The following is a 25,962-nucleotide window of genomic DNA, read 5'->3' on the forward strand; positions in this document are numbered from 1 at the left end:
ATCTACAGCCTCCCCACCCCCTGCAGCCTTTTTTTAAGAAGGCTTCCAGGAAAGCATTGCTACGGAGCCCGTACTGCCCAGGGGTGCTCTGTTGTTCTTCCCACTCGCATCCCCCACACCCCTAGACACACACCCCCATTTATTTCTAAGAACCAAGCATCAAACACCCTTGCATTACCGGCCCAGGGAGGGCCTCTAGCTTGCAGAGTGCACAGGCCAGCTGTAGAGTCAGCCTGATGCAGCTGGCAGGGCAGGGGGGAAGCATCCAGAACCCTCCGCCGGCAGCCGTAGGGTGGTAGCCGCCCGCCCTACCCCCCCGGTCCTGGGCAAGTCCCTTTACCTTCTGGGGCCTCACTTCTCAGCACCTGAATGAGGATGGAGGCTTGATGCACGTGTGAGTATCGTCTTTAATTCCATTACACTGAGTTAACGTGAGCCCTACGGGGACAAGGGACACATAACTGACAGTATGTTCTCCAGACCTTGAAAACGCCAATTTGCTATGAGGGTACAATATCTAGAATTTAAACAGCACAGACTATAGGAAGATGTTGGCTACTAGAAGCTGCCACCAGTAGTTTGGTGATGGGCATTCTTTGGGGCCACAGGGAGGCATCTTTGCCTTATAACAGGGCCCCGTGTCCCCACGAGTGCTGTGAGGTCACCCAGCAGATGCGCGGAGGCTGAAGAAGGGACAGATCTTGCCCCCCTGCAGAGTTCCTTGCCTTCCTGGAGGGGTCAGCCTTGCTGCCGTTGGCCTAACCCATGGACTCTCACGTGCCACTCCTAACTGCCCGAGACACTGCGGGGGACCTGCCCGTGCCCCTGAACTTATCCTTAGAGCCTGAGGACACCCCTCAAACATCCTCATTTCCCTTAACGCAGCAGACTGGAGCTGCCATCCATGATTTTTTAAATGATCATCTTTATCATGTCTTAGGACCAGATGTTTCCAAAGTTTACTTTTTTCAGGGTAAAATGGCACTTTTTCTTTGTCCTTAATGTGTCTCTTTCAGACTTCAAGGGATGCGCCCTAACTCTCCCATTGCAGGACTTGGCAGAACTGTCCATACTTCCTGTCACGCTTTCTGTTTTTCATAGCAATGGGTAGTCCTCTTTCCTGGTCTTTCTCTTCGAACATTTTCTTTAGCGGTCGGCGTCCGGCTCTCTCTCCGTGGCATGGCCTTCCCCCAGCTCCTCTAAGTCGTTTTGCTTCCCCATGGCTTCACCTTTTCCAGCAGTCCCCCAATCTCCACTACCTTTGAGACCGTCAGATTTGGCAGCCAAGCTATTTAAACTCAAATTCTCTGGCTAATTCCAGGCCACAGAGCTGAGGAGGAAGCAGCTCGAGTTCCCACATCATGAGTTCTCGTAGTTCATTCCCACTAGCAAGAACCATGAGATGCCAAGGAGCTGGGATTCGGGGTGGCGTAAAGCCGCCGGGACAATGGGATCCCCAGGCAGATAAGTAAAGAATCCCGCATTCTGCCCTCCCCACGGAGAATGCCCCATGGCGCTGTCAGTGGAGCCTCTGTCTCGGCCCCTCACCTAACAGGAATCATACTCACCTGGAGCAACCGGCATCCAACAAGGTTGTCATAGAGAAGGCCCCTCTTTGAAGCGAAGACAGATCTTTTATCACTTTCCCAGCCCTATAGACTCGGTCACGTGTCAAGTAGATAATGAATAAATGCATCACCGTCCTCTATTCATTTATTTTTGACAAGTGAGCCGATGACAGTGCCCCCTTGCATGCTAATAAAATATACAGGAGCCACACTTGTAAAGTCTTTGAAATACACGGCTTCACGCTAGTACTCCGCTATGAAATCTTTGCTGGGCAGTGGAGTAATCAGACTGCTGGGACTGGTGAAAAATGATTACATTTGAAGATTAGTGCCACTCTGCTGTCCACAGGCTATGGTTTCAGACAGTACCGTGGCTTTGATAAAGCAGCTCCCGGCTCGTGGGCTCCAGATAATTAATGTTTCCCGTATTGCGTGGAGATCAAGCCTCAGAGACAATTTAGTGCTGAAAAGCCAAAAGAACTGGATTCTTCTGCTGTCTGAACCTCTGAGGCTTGGCAGTCAAGAAGGAGTTACCTTCTTTGGGTCTCACCTAGCCCAGGAGAGGGAGAGGAGGGCTTCATAGCTCTCCTCTCTACTTGGAACCCTGCAGCTGTAGACCCCCAAGACCCCTTAGACCATCTGAGGCCCCGTTCCACATAATGCAAGAGCTTGCTGACCAAGAGGGACCTCAGGGACTCCAGAGCCACCCCTCTGGGTTACTATTCTCTAGTCTCAGGAGCCCGGTAAGGCATTCCCACCTTTGGTCTTGCCCTTCCTACACATCATGTCTCTCCAGGGCCTTCAAGAGATCCCACTCTCCTTCCTGTAGAATGTCTGTGGTTGAAGGGAACGAGGCTGGCCCATCTCTCGGCCTCCGTCTGTACGCTGGTCAACGGGGCTTTCTCCGGTTTCCTTCCGTTGCCCCATTCCAATCCATGACAGGGGATCTAGAAAGGGAAAGAGCCCAGGTCCTAGCCTCCACTGGCATGGGTCGAAACCGACTTTTCATTCCGGCCCCAACCTGTGCAGACCCACAGACCGTCTCCAGCTCTCCCTCCCACACAGGTGCTCCTGCCTGCACCCGTCCTGACCTGGATGTTGACCTCTGGCCCAGCCACCGAGGCTGCAGCTTGGAGCTCTGGCGGGCCCCGTGCACAGCCTCCTCTGAGTCCTCCCTTTCCAAGCCGCGCACGCGTGTGTATGTGTGTGTGCATGTGTGTGTGCACATGGGTGTGTCTCCGGAGCTGCCTCCTCCTCCCCACTAACCCCTCTTCTAACCTGCCCACCAGCCCCCGACAGGCAGTCCATATGGAACGTCACGGTGCTCCCCAACAGTAAATGGGCCAACATCACCTGGAAGCACAATTTCGGGCCCGGAACTGACTTTGTGGTTGAGTACATCGACAGTAAGCATTGCTGAGCGGAGGGGGGAGGGCGGCGGCGGCCGCTGCGGCGGGTAGCGCAGATGCCATTAGAGAGACCCCGCGGACTCCCCCAGGCTCTGAGGGCCTGCTAGCCCGGCTTAATTATGACTTAATGAAATCGATACGCGCTCTGGCGGCAGTGGGGTGGGAAGAGCAGCCAAAGGAGAAGGAAGAGGGCTTCGGAAACCATTAGTGGAGGTCTAGGGTTGCATGTGCTGGGGAGGACCTGGGTAATGGGGCTCTGTGTCTGCTTCCTGCCTAGGATGCAGGTTCTGAATAGCATCCCCCACCCCCTCACGAGCCAAACCTCACTTCTGCGTGGATTTCCGTAACTCACAGCCCATGGGGTCTCCACTGGAGAGGCAAGGCCATTTCAGACTTTTGAGTTCATCTGTGCTTTGCACACAGAGGAATGGCAGTAGCCCCCATCCAAGGCACTGACCGGGGCCACTTTGTCTCAGAGAGCAGGTGACTGGAGCTGAGCTGTTCACTCTTTATGGGATCTCGGATCAAGGGTACATATTGATTAGACTGTAGAGTGTGGTCAAATATCTGCCTTCTGTGAAGGAAGAGCCCTGCCCCTAGAGACTCAGACCCACCATGGTGTTCCCCTTAGCCGTGAATGAAACCAGCTCGCCCCACCAGGAGATCCACCTGGGCGAGCTCCCCGAAGATCTGTAAGGAAAGAGCAAAGCCGACTCTCAGTCCTCTGTGGCCAGAGGCATTCCCATCCACAGAATCGGCACCCCGAGTCTGATCCTTGCCATAGCAGCTCCCAACAGCCACCATTCACCCCGCACCTCAGAGGCCAGGCCACTCGCTTCTCCCGATGTGTGAACTCTCCACACAGCGAGACAGGAGAGGGGAAGCCAGGAGGGAGAGCCAAGAAGTAGAGTCCTGCCTCACCTCCGTGTCCCACGAGGGGGGCTGACTGGCTCTCTGATCCTTCCCGGGAAAGCTCACACCCAGGAAGTAGGTTGTAATTGTTTAGTGCTAAGACCATAGTGAGGAGAAAAAGCTTGAGGAGAAGGAAGAGCGCCCTTGGCAGAAGGGCTGCCGGATGGGAGAGTCAGCATCGCATAGAAGGTTTGGTAGAGCTGCCCAGTGACCTCCTGGTCTGCACGGTGCCCCGCCCCCAACGCTTCTGCCCTTGACCGGTGACCAGGAACTCAAGCACTGCCTCTCCAGCTCCTCGTGCCTGGTCCTAGGCTGACTGAGGTTTCTGTTCCCCAGGCAACCATACGAAAAAAACTGTCCCTGTTAAGGCCCAGGCCCAGCCTATACAGCTGACAGACCTCTATCCCGGGATGACTTACACCTTGCGCGTTTATTCCCGGGACAACGAGGGCATCAGCAGTACCATCATCACCTTTATGACCAGTACAGGTGAGAGGGGAGCCGGCCTGGCCATCCCCGGCAAGCATGGGGCATTTCATCCCATTCTCAGCTTCCTGCTTGTCTCCTCCTTGGAAAGAAGACTCCTCCCACCCATTCCCCACCTTGCATGGCGTGTCTCGGCTCTTACTATACGTTGGCCCACAGCTCCCAGGAGCCCAAGAGGAGCCAGAGTGCATGCACAGTGGAAAGGAAGCATCCTTCCAACCCCGAGGCGTGAGCTGGGAGTCTGAAGGAAACAGGATTGTAGCATGAGGATGGAGGAGGCCACCTGGCCCCCCTCTCTGAGCTTGAAACAGAAGGGCTTGGTGTAGGTCAAACCCAGGCCCTGAGTGTGGGGCCGGGGGCCGGAGGAGCACAGAGCAAACCACCCTGTGCGCACAGGACCTTGCTTCCGGCGCATGGTGTTAAGAGACAGGGCCATCCAAGGGCCTCGATGCCCCAAATCTTCCCAGGATCAGCACATATGTCACTGCCTTGCCACTACCATTTGTTAGAAAAATTCCCAAGTGCGTAACATGAGTTGCTGGGGGCTTTATTTTGGCTTAATTTTTTATCTCAAGTTTGCCGTGGCTTCAGAGTAGTTAATCTGTCGTGTTCAGCAAGAGGAGGAAGCTCTCTGGTTGGAGCAGAGTTCTGGCTCGAAAGGGACTTCAGCTGTTGCTAGAGAAGCAACCTCAGTGCACCAAGGGGACAGGCTGGCAGGGGCTCAGGACACGGGAGCAGGTCAGGATGGGCAGGCAGTTTGGAGACCGGAGGGCACTGCTGATGTGTTCGTGTGTGTCTTCACAGTAGGCCAGGCAGGTGGCCGTGCTAAGCCCTGGGGCCAAGGGCGACGGTTGGGGAAATAGCCAGAGAGAGAAAAGGACCAGTCCCTGCCCCCAGGATGTCCTAATCAGATGCAGGTTAGTAGATACAAGCATAGAAGGAAAAGAAATATCACACAATGATTTATATGACTTTCTGATCGTTGACTGAAATATTCATTACCCCCCTGTGCCTGGCCAGGCTCATCCTGGCAGCGTGTATCTTGAGAGTCACCCCCACTTCTGTATAAATGTCTCACTCCACCCTTTCTGGCCTGGTCCCTCCTGGTCTGGACGTCCTGTCCTCCGCCCCGTGCCTCCACCTGTCCTGCCTGTGTCCAGGCCATTGAGACTCAGGGAGTCTGAGTCCAGCTGCCCACTTGAGGCCAGCCCAGCCAACTCGGGCACGACGTCTGAGCAAGTGGCCAGGCCAGCTTGGCAGCCAGCCAAAGGAACTGGGCAGCTGAGCGAGCAGAGCAGGTGGCTGGACTCTGTCGGACCCAGTCAGGATCCCAAGCTGGCGCTCATCAGTACTTGCGTTTGATTTTGCTTCATTATGAACCTGAGTTCAGCACAGAGGCAGGGAGCCCCGAAAAGATCCAGGTTGGAGCGCCCTGGTAGGGAACGCTGCCAAAGCCGGGCACCCTCTTCTTCCAGAGTTTGACTTCTACCAGCACCAAGTCCTGGGGCTGTGAGTGAGGGGTGCGGAGAAAGAGCCAGAGAAAAAAGGACCAGTGCCTGCCCTCGGGGACATCCCAGTCTGCTTCCCCATATCGAACATGCGGTACAGGGGGGAAAAAAGGAAAAGAAAAGAAAACTAAGAAGATTGATAATACACTTCCAAACATTGGCTCAGTGTCCTTTTCTCTTTTCCTGTGGTGGTTCTGGAGAGACGCTTCCTGATAGATCACTTTGAGAGTGAGTGAGTTTTCCCAGATTCCGCTCTGTGCAAGCTGGGGTGAGCAGGTTTGTGACCCCAGGCCTGAGTACGTATTGCTCCCTGACGTCACTGGCTGGCTAGAAATTACCATGTGCAAACCACAGAGGGAAAGGAAATATTTTCACTTTCTGAAGTTTGTGTGTTTCTGGATTCTTCAAAAATGCGTGCTGTATATCGTATGGGCGGACTCCCGAGCCAAGTTCCCACGATCGCCTCAGTCCCAGGGTCTCATCAAAGCAAGAGTTTATGAGCATCTCTGGGTCACTTAGGTGACCACAGGCCATCACTTTAGCCCACAGACTCAAACATGCAGCAGTGGTTCAGGGGGGATATGGAAGAAAACCCCTAGGAATGCTAAACAGCTCCCTGGCCCTCCCCAGGAAGATCCCACGTGGAAAGTTAATCACCTCCTTGATGCTTTTGAAGCCAAAGAGACCCAAGGGGCCACAGACACATAACTCTGGACTCTGGCGGGTTCCTCAGCTCTTCTGTCCTGGGAGTGGGCAGTATGGGGCAAGGAGGCAGGGGGCAGGTGGGGCCAGTGGGCCAGCGGAACAGACCGAGGACTGCCTCAGACCGCAGGGAAGCAGGAGGAGGGACATCAGGGGACCTCCCTGGAGTCCGTCTCAGTTATGTTTGGAAGAAACCCAGGATGGGGCATGGTGCGGAGGCGTCAGGTGCTGCTTAAGTAAGAGCAGCTAAGCCCCAGTGCATCTGAAAGAAGTCCCGTTCTGCATATTTCTCTGCTCCTATTTCTGAAATGTAATTCTCCTGCGGACTTTAAGTGACTGGCCTTTGACTCGTGAGAACCGCCACACGGCGCATTTCTGAGCAGGGGTGCGGGAGTGCGGTGTGCAGAAGGCACACAAAATATGGCCTCTGGTCTAGAGTGAGAGGCATTGGGACTCTGAGTTTGCCAGGCCTTGTGGGCTGGAAGAGCAGGTGCTGTCTGGCCCCCCCGTTCCAGGAGGAGGTGGCGAGCATCAGCACAGCCCGTCTTCGAATGTTGTCATTACCGTGTCCATTAGGAATCTTGAAACACGTTGAACAGATCGATTAAGAATGATGTTGGCAGCCATGTGTAATACCCTGAGCCTCCCTACAGTGCCTTCCGCCTCGCAGAATCCATTCTGTCATGTCACGTTGTGAGTGAGATCATCTTGTCCTAAATTGCTTTTGGTTCTTGAGACACTAAGTCACTTTGATGGGGTCTGGTGGAGCCCACCTCACCCCAGATCCCGCCTGGTTTGGGTTTTGTTGACCAATCATCGACTAGAGCCTCGTCTTAGTTTCAGGTGTACAACATAATGACCTGATGTGTGTAGGTATTACAAAGCAGTGGCCACGAGAAGTTTAGTGAGAGGCCAACACACCGCGTAGTTACAAAACCCACTTGGATTTGAGCTGCCTTCTGGGTCCAGAATGTTCTTTGACCTCTTTGGCAAGGACTGAAGGTAACATTTGAACTTCAGGTCTGTCAGGAATGGACAGCTACATTCGCTTCCCAGATGGCCCATATGGCCGCTGTCCCTGGGATTGTGACTTCCTCTCACAAGACAAAGGGAGTCTCCTGGAGATGGCTTGTCAGGACATACAGAACAAGCATCAGGAAGAAGGTAGTGGAGCAAACAGGGTCCTGCAGACCTATAAAGCAACTGTTGCGTGGAAGGTGGGAACCACCATCCAAACTCAAGGCGTGGCTCATGGTCAAGCCAATCTCCCTCTGACGCCAGCAACTCTCCCAAATTAACCGTATTAAATTAGGATTAAACTGGTATTTTATAAGTAGTCACTGCCTGCTTGCTACGTGACCAGCATCGTGCAAAGCCCTAGGGGGCCCAACGACTCCCCTGTTCTCGAGCCTTTAATAGGATCATTAAAAATCCGGACCCAGGAAACAGAGCAATTGAATGTTACGTTTGGTGGAGTAAACGGGTAAAATTGGACTTCTGAGATAGGTGTGAGCAGGAGGAGGAGGAGATTCAGGAAGGAGAGGTGGAGTGTGGAGAGCAAGAAGGGCAGCAGGCCAGGCTGTCTCGGGCACGGTGGGAGCTGTCGGGACGGGACGCGTGGAGCCCCTGGAAGCCCGGGCATGATGGGAGGTGTCCTGAGAGCATAATAACACAGTGTGCCGTTGTATCCTGGGGACCTGATAGACCCAGGGTGAGGAGAGGGCGCCCTTAGCCTTTAGCAGTGAGGGACACTGGAAGGACAAAGGATAAGCCTTAGGGATGGCAGGAATGGGGAGGCCACTGGCAGAAGGGGGGACAGGAAGACATGGGTCGAATTTCAAGCAGACAGACCATCCAAGGAGGTGTTAGGGTGATAGCTGGGAGCAATGGGCTTGGTGCTGTGGAACTGGCTGGAGGGACAAAGCGAGAGGAGTTAAGGGATTGCTAGTTGGAAAGTCAGGCCTGGAGGATGGGGGAAGGTAGGAGCCGAGGAGGTAGAGGGAGGTTTGGGAAAGACCCACTCCACCATGGTAGTTGAAGCAGTGAGTAGAGAGGGGCTTGAGGTTGGCCTGGCGGGGTTGGAGGAAGAAGAAGTAGACGGGACCCGGAGCCCATGGAAGGTGGAGTTCACCCAGAGCTGAAAAGTGTGGCGGGTTCCTCCAGGGTCTTTGTTTTATGATTCAGGAAGCTTCAGGGTGTTTAACAGCAGAAGGGAGGAGAAAGCAATGAGGAAGGTGCTGGAGGGTTTGCGATCCTTCTAAGACTGAGCCCCCTGGGAGGGGCGAGCTGCTGCCATGGCTATGGAGGCAAGGACAGCTGTGGAGGCTGTGAGGCTTCTGTGGTCACATTAATGTCACCGACATAGGGATATGTCGGTGACATAGGGATATGATGGCGTGGAGGGGCGTGGGAGGGAGCAGCAGTTTGGGGGGACAGGGAGAGGGGAATGGAGGGATGGCCAGGCAGCCCCAAAGGTCCGGTTGAAGTGCACATAGCTTACCAGCTCTGCGACCTTGAGCAAATCACATGAACTCTCTGTGCCTCAGTGGTCTCATCTGTGAGATGGGAATAATAAAGCCTGCTGGATGAGGCGGTGAGGACTGAATCAGACGAGGCGTGGAGAAGTACTCGGAGTGTGAACTGTGATTAGTGCCGGCCCGGATGGGGACGAGCGCCAGGAGAAAGGGGATGAGAGCCATCTGGGAGTGGCTGGTTGGGGGAGAGGGCTTTGCCTTTAGCTGGGAAGGCCTTTCTAGGAGGAGAGGACGGTGGGTGAGCGGCCATCGGAAGGAAGAGCAGCACATGGAAAGGCCCGAGGTAGGGAGGTGAGCGGCCGGTGTGGCTGGAGGAGAGAGGGTGGGAGACCGGCCTGGAGAAGGGTCCGGGGTCAGCCCGGGTGGGGCCTGCTGGGACGGGATAGGAGGCATGTGTTTCCCCGGTAGCAGTGGGATGCATTGGAGGGTTGGACTGCGAAAGGGATTTGCTCAGACGTGGGGTTCTAGGAGGATCTCTGTGACACTGTCCAAGGAGCAGCCTGCAGGAGTGTGAGGGAGGGGACGTCCCCCACAACAACATCCACAGACCAGGTGAGCACAAGGGCAGAGAGCACAAAAGTGCTTGCTCCTGTCTTCCCCATCTGTCCAGACCCTTCCTGGTGCCATGACCTTACCTAGGCACAGGGAAGGCGATAAAGACAGTTTCTCTGTCCAAGAAGAGCAAAGGGTAGGATTGCACCCCGATGCTTGCCCCACAAAAAGGCATGGGATAAAGACTCTGGGGCACGAGGGCTCTGGGTCACCCCCTGTTCCTTGTGCTCCCCCCCGCCCCCACCCGGGAGGAAGCCCCGTGCTTGGCTTAGGCTCTGTGGGCTCTTTGGGACCCTGCTGTCGACGGACGCTGTGAGACGACCCCTCAGCTCACTTGGCGGGCTCCGGGCTTACTTTGGGTCTGCTCGGGTGGCTTGGATCCTGCCCCTCCTCCCCACTCTTGGTTCCCATGGCAGGCTGGGTTTCAAGAGGGGGCGCTTGTGCTCTCTAGTCCATAGAAAGAAGAGTCGGGGGTGGGGGTCCTGCCCCTCCACACCCCCTCCCAAACCCTAATGCCGACAGTTGCGTCATTCGGGATACACAGCTGAGCTCCTGTGCTCTGGGCCCACTCGCGTGCTCCTTGAACTGAAGGGGTCTGCTCAGGTTGAGACATGTCTTCACGCACTCCAGGTGGGGCTAGGGAGGGACTCACGGTCATGGGGCGGTCTCCATGCATGGACATGCTCTGAAATGGCATGGGGTGCGCAGAAGGCATGGCCTCGGCCCATCTGGGGGTACCCGCATAGGGACTGTGCTGTAAGGGAGCACACAGGCCAGCTGGGGGAACGTGAGAAAGCACACGGCGTTCTGGAATGACACTCCAGCCAGGACCCCTGGCAAGGAGACCTGGTTGGCTTCGGTGGGAAAGGTCGCTGTTCGAGGCCTGTGCGGGCCCGTGAAGGTGTTCTTGGAACAGGTTTTTGCAATGTAGCCATGGCCTCCATTCCCTGATGGGTAGCAGAGTCCCGTTTCCTCATCCCAGGCTCATTGATGGGGACTCGAACTTTCAGGGCCAATCCCTGGCTTTCTCTCCACCCCCATCAGGCTGTAACCAGCCATCTGGTTTGCAAGAATGCCGTGCCCCATCCTTAGGAAACTTCCCCTTCCTAGAGGACCTGTTCAGCCTTCTGCTGCTTATTCTGCTTCCTATATCCCTTTCCTGTGCCTCTTTTCTGACCTCTGGACCTTGGCTCTTTAATTATTTTCTCTCCGTCCCTGTAGCGGGGTGGTTCGGGCCAGAGGGCTGCTAGGTAGTAGCTTAAGGCTCAAGGAGGAACATCGACATGAAATAGCCATTCTTCCCCCACGTTTCCCTGCGCACCTCCACCCACGGGAAATCACTCATGTCTTTGCTCCTGCCCCTCCCCAGCTTACACCAACAACCAGGCAGACATTGCCACCCAGGGCTGGTTCATTGGGCTCATGTGTGCCATCGCCCTCCTGGTGCTGATCCTGCTCATCGTCTGTTTCATCAAGAGGAGTCGGGGCGGCAAGTACCCAGGTAGGATGTACGAGAGGAATGGGCTTGGGGACATGGGGCCAGCATTCCCAGGATTCCCCGGCCCAGGTTCTCCCGGCAAGCCTAACCCTTGCCAAGCTTGGACAGACAGTCCTCTCCCCTGGTCTGTGCATCTTAGAGCTGCCGGAAAGCACTTGAGTTAATCAAGTTCGTCTGAGGTGGGTGGATGGAACGGTCCAGGCAGCTCCAGAGAGGGGACGGAAGGAACCGTGACTCCCATTAAGAATGACCTTCCCTCCCCTTGACTCACCAGCTGTCTGCTCAGTAAATTGGCTTTTTTCAGCCTGAATCTCATTAGGATCGCATGTCCCAAGGAAGGAAGAAGGAAGAAAGGCATTTTCTCTAACCATGAGAAGGAGAGAACAGAGAAGGGAGGGTCTGGATGGAAGCAGCACACCCATGAGAGAGGCTCTCTGGGCTGTAATGACAGACCCCTGGCAGAGGGTCAGGAGCTCCTGCTTGAAGAGCCCCCAGAGGCTCAGGGGTGGCCTGCATTGGTACAGACCCCATCAGTAAAGAGCTCTGGGCTTCCCTAGCGTCCCAAAGAGCCATTGCTCTTCTGGGTGCCTCAAGATCCACCAGCCCAGACAAACCAAGGTCAAGGACAAGGACCTCGGACATTCCTGCTTTTGGAAATATTGATTGCTTTTTCAAATAGGGGCAACAAAACCATCTGTCTGGGACAGGGTGGGTAGAATGACAGGAGACAGGATAATGGATGACCCAGCGAGCAAAAATCCTGCCGGACTGCAGAATGAAATTGCTCCCTGACCCCCAAAGCTCCATTGCCAAGCACGGGCCATGCTCCCCAAATGCCTGCCTCTCCCTCCCTCTAAATGAGTCCTCCTCCAGGGTCCCCCTAAAACTCAACTCAGAGAGAAGATTCTCTTTCCCCTGTCCGCATACTCTCAGACCCTAGGATTCTAAAGGGTTTTGCCTGTGATTTAAGTGAGGCAGGTGTCTGTAAGGGAGAGCAGGAAATTGTAATTCTTTATTGGCAAATACTGTTTCCTTTCACCTTATTGTGCTGTGTTGGGATTGTTTTTCTCCTGAAAAAGAGAAAGCCAGAGTCAGGGAGAAGAGTAGCCTTATTGAGCTCACCCCTCAACTCATCAGATCAACTTTGAGGCTTCCTTTACCTATTAGACAGTGTTGCTTTCCAGAAATTTCTTCTCACAGCTTACCCACTAGAAAAATGAGCAAACCATGAGGCCCGGGCTCCAACCTTCGTGCTCGACTTCATGGTAGACTCTGTGCTGGGTGCCAAGGACCCAGAAAAGAAAGGTGATCTCTCCCTCAAGACACAGCAGGGGCCCAGCAGGAAGATCACAGCCCAGCAAGACAGGGCGTGGGATGGGTGTGTGCAAACCACAGAGGAAGCGTGGGAGAAGAGGGTCCCACACACTAGTGAGGTCACAGCCGGAAGAGCATTTTCCATCCCAAAGGTGCCTACGGAATGTCCCCTCGGCCCAGGGCCCCCTATTGGGGGCTTTTACAAACTTAGCACAAATACTTATCCTACAGAACAGAATAAGAGAGGGACAAAGAAAAAAATCACATCAATTTGGTGGTGCTGGGGTGGGGGGGCAACCCCGTGAAGAGGTGGGGGTGGGGGGAGGGGCAGCCTGGAGGAGGTTTCAGTTGTCAACAGAGAAACCCTGGGGATAAGGAGGAGGCAGGGGCGTCAACCTGACCTGGTTAAATGCAGGAAGCCAGAACAAGGGAGGCACTGATGGTGCCTTGTTGAAAGAGAGAGTGTCACCGACTCTACAGTTGGGGTCCCGGGGAACAGGGGCATAATCACCGTGTCTGTTTTTGCTTCTCTTGTTGGCCAAGTGCGAGAAAAGAAGGATGTTCCCCTGGGCCCCGAAGACCCCAAGGAAGAGGACGGCTCCTTTGACTACAGGTGGGTGACCTGTTTGGCTCCTGGTCCCCCAACCCCCACCCATCCGGCTGTCACCTCTGCCTCACTGACAGCCCCTGCTTGTAATGAGGGGGCTGGACGAGGCTGCCTCCTCGCAGGGGGGACTCTGCCTGGCACAATCTCATGGATTTGAGGGACCCTGTTCCATTCGCTCAACCACACAGCTCCAAGCTGTCAAGATCCTCAGACGGATGCTTTTCAGCCACCTCTTTCCTCTGAAAGCAGATGCTGGGAAGGCCATGGCCATGAAATGAGCTGTCAGTTTCCTCTCTGCCCACCGCCCCCTCCCTCCCACAACCCTGAAGACAGGGACCCAGGGAAGCTGTATTGTCTTGAAACCTCAACTCAGTGAAGAATTGGGGAGGCGGTTCTAGACCTTTTCCTCATGAACTTGAATGATATCTCCGGGCCCTAGCCAAGAACAGCCCTTGGAGAGGCATCTGGTCATGGCCTGTCCCAAATCAGAGGACTGAGGCCCAGACAGGGCCATGACCTGCTGAGGAATCCCACCCACGCTCGACGCCCAGGGAGCTGGTGGCAGAGCTGGAGAAGCCAGGGCCTCACTTCCGGCTGGGCGACATCAGGATCCGTCCCTCTCAGATCTGGATGGGCCTTTGTGGCTGGTGTGATGACGCTGTAATGTCCCATTTTGGTGGCAGATGTATCCTGAGTTAAGGCATGATGCAGGGCGGGTCATGGAGGCCTCATTCCCAGACCAAGGCGGGCGGGAGGAAATGCTCAGATCAGAGCCTACTTCCCCACCCCCACCCTGTTACTGTCTGGGGCAAGATCACCCCATCTTCTCTGACCTCTCCGTTTCCGGCCCTTGGCCTCCACCACTCTGCTCACCAGCAGCCCAGCAGGTGAACACTGTCCGGAGCCACTGCCTGGTCAGGAGCCCAGCAGAAGACTATGTACCAAATCTGTCCACCCAGCCCCCACGTCTCCAAAGGCCTCCTAAAAGGGCGAGCAGCAGAGGCCCCTGCCCTGCCTGACTGTCCTCAGCACTCCTGGCAGGGCCCATCTTCCCCAGGGGCTGAGCCCTATTTCTTGGCCACCAGTTTCCAAAGGACACAGGGCTTTCCCTCCCCCAGGCCCTCACTGCAACCCCAGAGAGGGGTGAGGACCTCCTGGGCTCGGAGAAGCCGCTTCCTCAGCCCCTTCTCCTCCTCCAGACACCAAAGGTGTCTGCCTTGTCCCCACCCACTCCGCTGTCCCACCCACAGGGAGGCTGGGTAGACACACACAGGAGCCTGCACAGGCCCACGCCCACACGCACGCACACACACACAGACACACACACACGCACACCTGCCTCGGGTTTGGCTTGGCAGAGAAACACCTCTCTGGTGGGTCTCTCTGCTTCTCTCTCCCTCATCTGTCCCCCTGTTTCCGGGTCTCTCGGAAGATGGGCCGACAGGTGACTAGACCAGAGACCCCCTAGTCCTTCTGGTTCTTTTCAAGCTTCCCTTAGAAGAAGTCTGCTCTTTCCAGATTTAGATCCTCTTTCTCTGTGAGAACCTGACACACTGAAGACGCTCCCTCCAAGCTGGGCCGTTCCTGTCCAGTGGTTGCATTTGGCTTAGGTGCCCGGAGTCCCCTAGAATCACACAGACACAATCCTCCTGCTCCTGGGAGGGAGCGTGTGTAAAAAAGACCCAGAAGTAGGACCAGGACCAGCAAGAAGCTGCTGAGCCCCACTCTCCACACAGACTCAGTGCAGCCCTGTAGACCGGCTGCCTCCCCGTAGCCCCAACACAGGCCCAGGGAACTGGGCGCAAGAGGGAGGGGCTGATAACGTCCCAAGTACCGACACCAGGCTCGGGTTCGGGCCCCAGGTCCTCCCCTGCCGGCTGTCTCTGCCCAGCACTATCACTGCCCACTCTAAAGGCAACTCAACTGGTTGTTCCCCTTGCACACAGATACCCAGGAGGGACTGCGTATGGCCCGGGGGCCAGGGAGGGGACATTATGTGTTTGCCCACGCTGCCTGACACCGCTGGGGGCCATCTACCCCTGAGATGCGGCCATCAGCTCCCGGCCCCCCTCAGAGCCTAAAGGGAAGAGCTTTCAGCAGGCTGGGGAAGGGAGGTGGTGCCTGAGCACAGCCCAGTTAAGGGGGGGGGGTGTTGTCTCACTTCCCTGGGGGCACTGCAGACATCCCAGGAGGTAGACCCTGCTCTGGCCCGAAGCCTGGCCTCTCCTTGCAGGGGGCTGGGGGGTGTCTGAAGGGCAGGACCTAGGGGCCTTGGAGAAACCCAGGCAGAATCGTTAGAGCGTTTCAGGGCTTTGCCTCCAATTACTGGCCTCACACACTCCCATGTGTGCCCCTCCACTCTTCCAACCTCTTTCAGCCGAGGCCCCAAGCAATAGCATCTGCCGCTTGGTAGACCAGAGAGCCGACGAAAAGCACAGCACAGTGGGGAAGGGAGAGCCCGGGGAGAGGCTTCTCTCTCCATGGCCCAGACCCGTTGCTTTTTGCCAAGGGCAGAGCCTTTCCAGACAGGGGCCGCCCTGTCACAGAGTCAAAGCAAGTCCAACCCCTCTTGATGGAGAGAGAAGGCCCGGTGAGAAGAAAGGCATTCCCGAGGCCACAGGACCACACCCCAGCTCTTTGACCCACCCATCCTGCCTCGTCTCCTGGTAGCTGGCTGTCCTCACCGTGGGGCGGCTGACCCCATACCCCTCGGGTTCCTGCCATAATCCAGCCAGGCAGGGGAGGGCTCGGGGGTGGGAGAGGCTGACCGGTGACCTCTGAGGTCCTCCCCTCTCGGAGCTGCGTAGCCCATACGCTCGGCGAGAGGCCCACGGCCCGGGGCTACCCCACCTTGGTTTAAGCGACACTGGACCAGGCCAGGCTCTGATTCTCTGTCTCTCTCTGGCCAGTGACGAGGACAACAAGCCCCTGCAGGGCAGCCAGACGTCCCTGGATGGCACCATCAAGCAGCAGGAGAGTGACGACAGCCTGGTGGACTATGGCGAGGGTGGCGAGGGGCAGTTCAACGAGGACGGGTCCTTCATCGGCCAGTACACGGTCAAAAAGGACAAGGAGGAGACAGAGGGCAATGAAAGCTCAGAGGCCACGTCGCCTGTCAACGCCATCTATTCTCTGGCCTAACGGAGCCCCCTCGCCCAGGACACAGCCACTACTTTGCAAGTGGGAGGAGGGGAGGGGGGAGATGAAGCCACCGCAGACCTACCACACTGTCGCCACCTCCTTCAGGGACAAGGGTACAACAAGGGGGTCTGCCAAGCTGTGAGGACCAGTGACGGCCCAGCCAACCCCAAGCCCCCTCCCGATGACCGCCCCTGCACCCCCGGGGTGCCACCGTGTGGAGGAGTCCTGGCTAAGCTCAGCTGGAGGGAGCCCAGCCCTTCGCTCAACCAGGCTGGAGCCTCCCCCATCCTGGCCCCCCCTTGCCCTCCGCACGCGCACTCACCGGTTTCTGTTGGTCACGGCCCTTCGTGTTATCCTTATTTTTCTTTTGTGCATCTTCCCCGTCCAGACCCAGCGTCTCCATTTTCTTTTCCTTTCGAAGAAATGTCCCTGGACAAAGAAAGAATGGGTGGATTCTCCCCCAGATGGGCAAAAGGATTGACCTGTAAAAGATGTTGTAGAAAAGCTGTCGTATTCTCACCGCCCCCGGGCCAACGTATTTCCGAAGGATGCCTTTCTCGCCAGATGCCTCCCCGGGCCCCCAACCCATGCGCCTTGGCCTTGTCAGTTGATGAGCTGGGCTTGGCTGCTTTCTGGAAAATGACAGTATTTTTGGCAGGGAGAGAGTGGGCAGGCCTCCTTGCCCCGCTCTGGTTCAGTCAGGAGGTGGGCTTACCTCTTGCTCCTGGCTCTCACCCTGCCCCTTCCCCCAGCGTGTCCCAGACAAGAGCTGCGCCAGCTCTGAAGGAGTCTGAGGAGCGGGAGCGGCCACGGATGGGAAGAGCTTTGAAGCCAGTGGCCGAGTACCTCAAGCAGAAGGAAACCGGGCGTCTGGTCCCTGGGGAGCTGTGCTCACCTCAGGAGAGAAGGAAAGGGCTGGGTTTGGACTTCCTTCCTCCCCATCGGTGAAACCCAGGATGTGGGAGAGAGGACCGTGCACCCTGCCTCGAGGGATGAGGGCAACCCCCACCGGGTCAGGGATCCCCGCTGCTACCCTCCCGGGGATGGAACCAGGCGATGCAGAAGCTTTGCTGATGTGTTTGGGGGTACAAGGTGCTGCTCCCCCTCTTGCCTCTAGCAAGTAGCATCTCCTTCATCAATTCTGTAAGACGTCGAAAGTGGTGTTTCACACCGTGCCGCCCCCCGAGACCGAACCAGTGTGTCCTGTCCTCGGGGTATTTACATATCAGGAGAGTGCGCGGGAACACCACGCTGACCGCGCTGGAGAGCCTGGCCTGGGGACCCCGCGCCCTCCGGATGCCTTACGCAGCTCTGATGTGGTCCCCAGCAGCTACCAGGTCCCCAGCCCCTGCCCGTAAACCTCGAAGCCTCCAGCGATGTCTCTCAAGAATGGAGCGGCCCCAGCAAACGACACCACAGACCCAGAGCAGCCGCTCGCCGCGTGCCCTGCACCCCGTTGCCCAGCCCGAGACCCACACAGCCTGCAGTGCTCAGAGACCCAAGGCGCGGCCTTCAGCCTCCCCACCTAATCCGTTTCTGAAACCAAAGGTACCTAGCCTCAGAGAGAGATCTTGAGCCTGAGAGCAACCTGGTAGCGGTCGCTGCAGCTAGAGCTGGTTTCGGAGGGGGAAGCTGACCCCCCATCTGGACTGCCTGCCATGGGCACAGCCTCTGGGCCGAGCCTCCAGCTGCTCACCTGGCAGCCTGGGCAGCAACGGAGCTGCGTCCTTCAGAGGCTCGATCAAAGCATCGTTTGCCACACGTTTACGCCACAAAGGTATTAGCAATGTTTGCATCCCTTCATAATCAGTCAGCTGAAGGTCAGGCGCATAGACACACGTACTCTGTCTGCAGGTAAGAAACCATAGCCCAGAGCTGAGCCAGTTGTGCTGTTTGAACCTGAGAGCAGGTGCCTGGCCTTTGGCCCCAGCCGTGGCCAGCCTTTGCAGCCCAGAAGCCCCAGGGACAGCTCTCTCATGCTAAATGGGGACAGGGTGAATCACGGGGGGCTAGGAGTGAGCTTAGGGGCCCCCTCCTCTGGCTTTCCTCTACAGCTGGGCAGTCCTGCACCCAAGCCCAGCCTCTCCAGGGAACGTCAGGAAAGTATGCCTATAAACTGAATTAAAGGACCAGCCTTTCCAGAATATGCTCTGGATCTGAGCAGAGTAGACAGTGTCTTGGGCACCCCCCCCAAGCGACACCCCCACACCAGTGAGCTCAGTGCACTGCAGGCCGGCTCGTTGGGTAAGGGGACCGTGCACTGTCACGGTGCCCATTCCCCCGGCCGTGCAGCTGAGGACCGCAGAAGGCCTCCTGCCGCCCAAGGGTCTGGGGGAGAGATGATTGCTCAGCCTATCCGCTCTTCATGGGTGTCGTGCCCGCTCTGCACCAGCTCCCTCCGTGTTGGAAGGCCGTGCGGGCAGCCACATGGAGAGGGCCGTCCGCACCCCCACAGCCCTCCTGGCAGGCAGGAGCCCACCTGAGCCCGGAGAAGCTGTCTCCCCTGAGCAGAGATGCTTAGAGAGGTGTGTGTAGGGCAGGGTTAGGGAGCAGCCCTTCCAGGAAGAGACTGTCCATTTCCCATGAGCCCGTGCCAGAGCCCAGCCCACTCAGCCAGAAAGCAGTATTGTCCCGCACACCCTGCCACTGGGGCTCTCAAGCAACCGCCCAAAAACATACCAACCATGGGGCCAGGAGACACCATCAGAGCTTCTGCCTGCCTGGCTGTAGGGGGTGGGGGGAGTCTCTCAGTGATCCCAGAAATCCTGTTGCCTGTGCTGTGGCCCCACCTGTCTGTGCTGAGCCACCAAAGCTGTGGGCTCAGGAAACAGCCTTGAACTTCTAGTCTGAGCCATAGTGACATGTGAGCCCTGCCCTCCCAGGCCTGGAGCTGAGATGCAGGACACAGTGGGCATTGGTTGGGGGCACCTTGAGATCTCAAGCCTCCGGTTGCTCCAGGGTCCAAGGGAGAAGCTCCGGCAAGAGCACGTAGTCCGAAGCTCCGGCAAGAGCACGTAGTCCACGAGGCTGAGGAAGATGGGGGGGGGGTCCCCTGTGGGGTGGGATCGAGGACCAATCCTGCTTCCTGAGTCTCTTTGGTCTGCCCCTTGGGGCAAGTTGCTTGACTTGTCTGTATGTTGGTGCCCCCAGTTCTCCTGTGTCATCCCTCCTTTGAATACCTGTGCCCACGGAGGGACAGGAACCCAGCTGAAGGAGCAGGAAGGCCAGTGACTAAGGTGTACAGCGCTGCAGGGCCAGGGACAGCTGCCTCCCACCCTGCCTGGCTTTTGTGAAGGGGACCCATCTTTCCTTATCTTAGTTTTGAGGAGATAGTTGAGGCTCAGCTAAAGGGAAAACCAGACCAGCTCTTTCCCTTGTCCATTGTCTTTGCCCTAGGGTGGGGGCATCTGTTCTAGCCCTTCCTGGCAAGTCCCAAGGTCTGGAGGAGGGTCCACCTCTCCCAGAAGCAGCCAGTGCCAACAGTGCACACCCTGGCTGGGGGGGTCTCTGCAACCTGGGCCAGATATGGCTTTCATGGCTTCGACGGACACAGCCTGAGGAAAGGGCTGCAGACAGGTGTGGGTTTTCCCCCGCCCACACCCAGCACCCATGCATGGGCACAGCCACACAGTAGGGCAGCGCCTGCAGGGGGAACGGTACAGATTATGACATTGTCTTAGGGTGGGTTCACACCCTGGCCCACTTGAGAGGTTGGACCCCTCTTGAAGGATTCCTGCAGACAGAACCCAGAGAGTCTGATCTGAAGGAGAGGGAAGCTTCCCTGGGAGAACCTGGGGCAGAGGATCTTTAAGGGTCCAGGGGCCCTTTGCAGGATCCGAGCCAAGCCACAGAGAGTCCCAAACAGCCCGTGGGACAGAAGCAGCGGGGATTGAACACACTTTGTCTCAGTCTTAGCAAGGCTGCTTCACCAACACTGAAGAGGGGAGGCTCCCCCGGCTCTCAGGGGGAGGGCAGCCGGTTCCTTGGGTGCGGGCACAGGCGAGCTCCCCATTTGTGACACCGGGGTCAGCACTCCTGCCGTCCCTGTGAAACACACACACGTCTGCTAGGAAGAAACCACCCGGTGGACCTTGGCTGAGCTTCATGAGGTGGCTTAGAAGTAGCGCTTAGGAGTTCCCTGATTGGAAAAAAAAAAAAAAAAAACAAGAAATTGGAGGAGACACGTGAATGAAACAGAAAGCTTGAAATGCCAGGAGGAGACCGGGCTCTAAGCAGAACCCAGCTCCCGGCAGCCCATCCCCTAAACCAGGCCGGGGCCAGCCCATAGGAGGTCAGACCAACCTTGCTGCTCTCACCGGCCCGCCCCCGCCCAAGCCCGGGCCGCGCCCTTCCTTCCCTCCGCTGTTGAGAACAGCCTTCCCGAGATAGGTTCAGAGAAGGATCAGAGGGACAGGACCACCACCCAGGGAAGCCACGAGTCTCCACGGAGCAGTGTCCCGCGCCACACCCCCAACCAGGGCACCTCCATCGACACAGTAGTATTAAACAGAAGTTGTCTGACGCTAAGGGTAGAAACAAGCTCGTCCCAGAGCGCGTCGCTTTGGAGAGCTTCAAACCGCAGCACGTGGGGGAATCAGAGCCGATCTCATGGACAGGACTCTTCGGACAGACGAGGACACTAAAATCCACGGAGGGGAAGGGACTGGCCCAAGGTCACTCGGCTGGCAAATCAGGGTGAGGGAGAGCCTGAACCCGGGCCTCCAGAGTCCTTGTCTAGGGTTCTCCACCTGCCTGCAGGTGCCTCCTGGGAAATAGAGCTGTAACTTCTGTCTGTACCTCATATCACTTCTCCCCATGCCCCGTGCACCTCCCAAAATGAAAGACACAAAGGATTTTTCTGAGACTGAGACCAGTCTGTCTGTGACAGCCCGTGGGGAAGCCAGCTGCGCGGGGCAGACCCCGGCTGGGAGAGTGAGGAGCCGACTGGTGTCTGTCACTGTGAAGTCTGGACTGTAGTCTGGAGTGGCATCTCTTGTTCCGTGACACTTGGGGCCCCCAGCAGGCTGCGTCCCTCGGGCCCTTGGCCGTGGGGTGCTGAGGGGCGGCCGGGCCACAGAGGCTCTGCCACCCTGGGGTTCACTGGGCTGGAGTTCAGCACACAGAAAGAGTTCAGTGAAGCAATAAACACAAAAATCTGGGAGAAGAAATCCAGAATTTTGTGCCCTACTCTGTTTCTTTTTCAAAAACGATGCCGATCAGTTGACCCTGCCCCTGTTGTTGTTGGTTTTTTGGGTTTTTTTCTTGATCCCTCCCAGTTGGACATCCTCAGTCAGTGTTGTCCCTCTGCCCGGCTCCCAGCTCTTTGCCAACTTCACACTCCTCCTGGGCTGAGCATCAGTCGCCTGTGACATGGTCGCCTTCTGTCCCGGTCCCACCCCCAGCCCACGCTGGCCCCAGAGGACCTTCTCCCTACCTCCCCCCTCCCCTGGCACCCGCTTCCCCCCAACACCGTGCCGCATTATTCCTTCCAGGGGGGAGATTTTTTTCCCTGCCATCTCCATGCCCTCCCACACACCCATACACCTGCAGAGTGGTCTGATCTTTTTTCCATTGGTTAAAAATTTAACTCTCCATGGCAGACCTTGTTTTAACCCCTCTCACATCACGTTCTTTCCTCTCTGAGAGTTCTTTTGCATTAACCAACGTTGTCAGCGACAGACACGGATCTGAGGGTGTCACGTGCGACCTTCAGCAGGGAAGACTTCCGGGCCGTAGAGGACCATCTAATACGTGGACTTATAAACTGACTGCATGAGCAATGAAAAGGCCAAATTATTCAGAATTCTTTTTTTTTTTTTTTTTTTTGGAATCACTGTAAAAAAAAAAAAAACAACAACAAACAACAACTGATTTCTTTTGTATAGAGAACACTAAACGTATAATAAAAGTTGTTCAAAATGGACTCTGGCCAGGTGATTTGTTCATTTTCTTTAGTTCATGGAAAGGGGTACAGGGTTGTCGGGATCGACAACAGAGAGAATCAAAAAGGAGTTCTCGGGGACTCCAGACAGCCCTCACTTCGAGGATACTGCAAGACCAGCCCCCTTCTTGAAGTCGGTCTTATCCTGGGGGCCTCGCAGACACAATCTGTGTTTTGACTGTGCAGCGACAGGCACGTGTGCAGCCGCGGAGAGAGCCCAATTCAGCTGGCCTGTATGTGTGCCTGGGTGCCACTGAGGACGTGCCGTGATGGGGATGCTGGGAGGAGGGGAGCCGTGTGCGATGAAGCTCTGTGTCCTGCCCTCCCGCTTTCGGCACCCCTGCCCTGAGGTGGGAGAATGCCGGCACAGTTCATACTGTTGAAGGAATGAATAATACAGCTTACAACAAGCCCAGGACCTGTCTCCGTAGACTCCAAGGAATCTCAACCAACAAGCAAACAGGGGAGGGAAATAGGAAATGGAGAAAGGGACTAGGAAATAGGAAATAGGGAAAGAAGCAGAGAAGGATGTGTCGGTGGAGGGGGACCGAGCACCGTTACGCCTCCTTTCTTGATTCTCCGGCCTGGAGTTGGGCTAATTCCCACTAAGGAGCACCCCTTTGGCCGTCATCCCAGGCAGAGTGAATGGCGAGGGACCGCCAGACGTTGTAAACCGCCCCCCTCCCGCCCTGTCCTCAGGCTGGTGTCAGGGCTAGACAGTGGGCAGGGCGGTTCCACTCGGGGAGACACTGAACTGCTTTAGTTCCGTTAGGCAGGAATGGGAAATAAGGGCAAAGGGTTGCCCTGAAAATACAGGCCCTGCTCTCCTGGATCAGGGACTACGAGGTAACAATCTAACGTGCCTGTGTTTCCTCTCCCTTCAAAAGTCCTCAGAAAGGGGCGCCTGGGTGTCTCAGTGGGTTAAAGCCTCTGCCTTTGGCTCAGGTCATGATCCCAGGGTCCTGGGATCAAGCCCCGCATCTGGGCTCTCTGCTCAGCAGGGACCCTGCTCCCCCACCCCCTGCCCTCTCTGCCTATTTGTGATCTCTCTCTGTCAAATAAATAAATAAAATCTTTAAAAAAAAAAAAAAAAAAAAAGAGTCCTCAGAAAAGAGCAGAACCTGAGGCCTTATTTCTGGGCGTGGCTCCTCCTGAATTGGGGGGCATCTCGTAGTCTCTGCCACGTCTGAACCTCACTGTTCACTCCTGGGGATACGTGAAAGATCTTTTCCTCATCACTCTCAAGTTCACAAGCTGTCTGTGAAGTCTGCCCTTCATGTCCATGGGCACCACCCCACCAGCAGCCCAAGCCCTCATTCTGAATTAACAGTGTCCTTGCCTTTCCTGCCACCTACTACCTCCTCCTAGAGGAGGCTGGAAGGATCTTGTAACACACAAATGTGATCCTGTCCCTTCTCAAGACCTTCAAGTTCACTACAGTACCTTCATTCGGCTACAGTAGGATAAAATCTTCACCCCTTGGCTTGGCATGTTAGACCTTTTGTGATTCGACCCCTCCTTCAGCAGCCTTGTTTTTCACTTCACGAACACCCTAAATTCTAGCCATTCCGATCTCTGTCCTGTACCCCCTGACATGCAATGATTTCTCATGCTTCTTATCTTTGGCGATTCAGTTCCACTCAGAATACCTATTAATAACTACTCTGTGCTAATCAATGCTGTAAGGTAGCTAGCATAGAGTTCCAGTCCTCAGGAAGCTCAGAATGTCATGAAAAACAGGTAAGCAAAAGCAATGCTGGAGGGACACCTGCCTGGCTCAGTCTGTAGAGCCTATGAGTCTTAATCTCAGGGTCATGAGTTCGAGCCCCATGTTGGGTCTAGTTTACTTTTAAAAAAGAATCAGTGTTATAGTATCCAGGACAAAGGACTCAATAAATGTGGTTCAGCAAATGAATGAAGGTCTGCTTGGCACACCCTCCTCCTGCCCTTCCACATGCCCCTTCTAGATAATTCGTAATCACTGGAGTTGATGTCCACAACCAGCCCTGATTCCCAGCAACACCTGATTCCAGGCTCTTTCCTCTCTCCCATTCCAAACCCTTCCAATATCCCTTCTCCTTACAGATCATCTCTCCTAGACTCTTGGCAGCAAACGGTGGCCTGGTGCTGGGTCCCAGAGGGTTGATCTTTAACAATCAGCTCAGGTGAAGTCTTCCCCAAGACCTGACATAGCCTGTGTAAGGACGTGTGTGTTCTGCACATACACGCGCACGCACGTGCACACACATGCACACGGCTGCGCGGTCTGATTCGGATGCCCTCGCTCTGCCCCCAGAACAGCTATTGTTTTTTTGTTGTTCCCAGACAGTCCTCATCATGTGTTGCCTATTTCTTTCACAAAATTGTGAACATCTTGAGTATGAGAAATTTTTGTCCCCTGTGGGTCCACAGCCCAGTGGCCCGTACACAGCACCCACAAAATGAGTGAAAACGAATGGGTGACCAGGCATTCCTTTGATGTGGTGGCTGGGTGAATTCAAGACTTCTGTGTCATCCTCTTTGGATACTATTTGGATATTGGACTTGGATGTGACTTTTGGGGGGCCGTGGGCATTCTGCTGGCCCACTTTTGGAGCAGGAACTCCCCCCCCCACACACACACACACACACGCAAAGGGACAGAAATGGAGGGATGAAGAAAGCATCTTATTTGAAGAAAGCCAACCTCCATTCAACTGAGGCCAAACAAAGGCGGCTGCCTCCCTTCGGGGCCCAAGGGATTCCCAGAATACGCATCATCCCTCATCCCTGTCTCCCGAAGGCTGCGCCTCCCAGCCCATTAGAAATGCTAATCTCTAGCATGGGTTGGATTAACTGACCCAGTGGGAGGCGACAAGTCATCTTCCAATCTTCATTAAGAGTGAAGGCTCTACCCCATCTTGCCCAGCTGCCCCCAAAGGGATGGGATCTGGGAATTCATTACAGCCCCTTTCATCAAGGCAGCCACTACTGCTCAAAACCGTATTAGGTGGCGGAAGGTAGGGGAGGGCCACTTTAGCCTCCCCTCCCCACTTAATGCATCAGAGCCCATTTGTTTGATGTCAGTTCCTGCTGGAGCGAGGACCAGGCAGTGGGCCTCAGAGCAATTTGGAGCCACAGCTGCGGCCCAACAGCCCACTCCCAAGCTCCACTCTCACCCCCACCCCCGCCCCTGAACTTGCTGCTGATTAGCCCCAGACCCCACTGCGGGGAAGCAGGGCTTTGTGTAGACAGGGGAAACGGCCACTCTGAATCAAACAAATGAAATTACTTAGTGAATATTTAACATCACAATTGCCCTCTAACAAGGCTGAATCCTATTCAGGGAAGGGTCTGGGACTGATGGGGTAGGGAGTTTGCAGAAAGGCCAAGGGACAGTCCTGCATTATTGGGGGGAGGGAGCTTTTGGAACCCCAGGGCAAGAGTGAGGGGGCAGATGAGGAGCAGAGAGAGGCAGCAGGAAGATTCGTACTTCTGTTCGTACGGTCCCTAGACCGGCAGCATCCCGATGGACCGGGAACTTAAAGAGATGGACATTCTCGGTGATTCTGATGCAGGCTAATGTGTGAGCGCTAGATGACAGGGACAGTGACAAGACCGGGTACTCTAGGATGCGTCGTCCCCTCCCAGTGCCCCCACTCTGAAGTGTCACTCGCATCTACCCAATGGATGAATTTGCTTCACATGAGCGGATCTTTTAGAAAAACTAGCAAAGTTGGTGAATTCTACATCCAAAGTAATGCAGGGCGAAGCAGAGACGGCAGGAGAATGTCAGCGTCAGAACACGCCC

At 55.8% G+C, this 25,962-nt stretch overlaps 1 protein-coding gene across 14 annotated transcripts in view; it reads left to right on the forward strand.

Annotated features, from left to right (window-relative positions):
- The window catches only part of NFASC (neurofascin), a 73,021-nt gene extending 50,867 nt beyond the window's left edge, over positions 1–22,154 (forward strand). For 7 of the 14 annotated variants that reach the window (XM_044267710.1, XM_044267714.1, XM_044267715.1 and 4 more), the window contains 5 exons: positions 2,858–2,974; positions 4,226–4,378; positions 11,041–11,172; positions 13,027–13,096; positions 16,000–22,154. In XM_044267710.1, coding sequence (XP_044123645.1) covers positions 2,858–2,974; positions 4,226–4,378; positions 11,041–11,172; positions 13,027–13,096; positions 16,000–16,231 — 704 coding nt within the window. In that variant the 3' untranslated portion in view covers positions 16,232–22,154. The remainder of the gene's footprint in view (positions 1–2,857; positions 2,975–4,225; positions 4,379–11,040; positions 11,173–13,026; positions 13,097–15,999) is intronic. The other 7 variants (XM_044267717.1, XM_044267718.1, XM_044267719.1 and 4 more) reach the window with 1 other exon arrangement.
- The last annotated feature ends 3,808 nt before the right edge of the window (positions 22,155–25,962 follow it).

This window comes from Neovison vison, chromosome 10 (genome assembly GCF_020171115.1).
Source record: "Neovison vison isolate M4711 chromosome 10, ASM_NN_V1, whole genome shotgun sequence".
Classification (NCBI taxonomy): Eukaryota; Metazoa; Chordata; class Mammalia; order Carnivora; family Mustelidae; genus Neogale; species Neogale vison.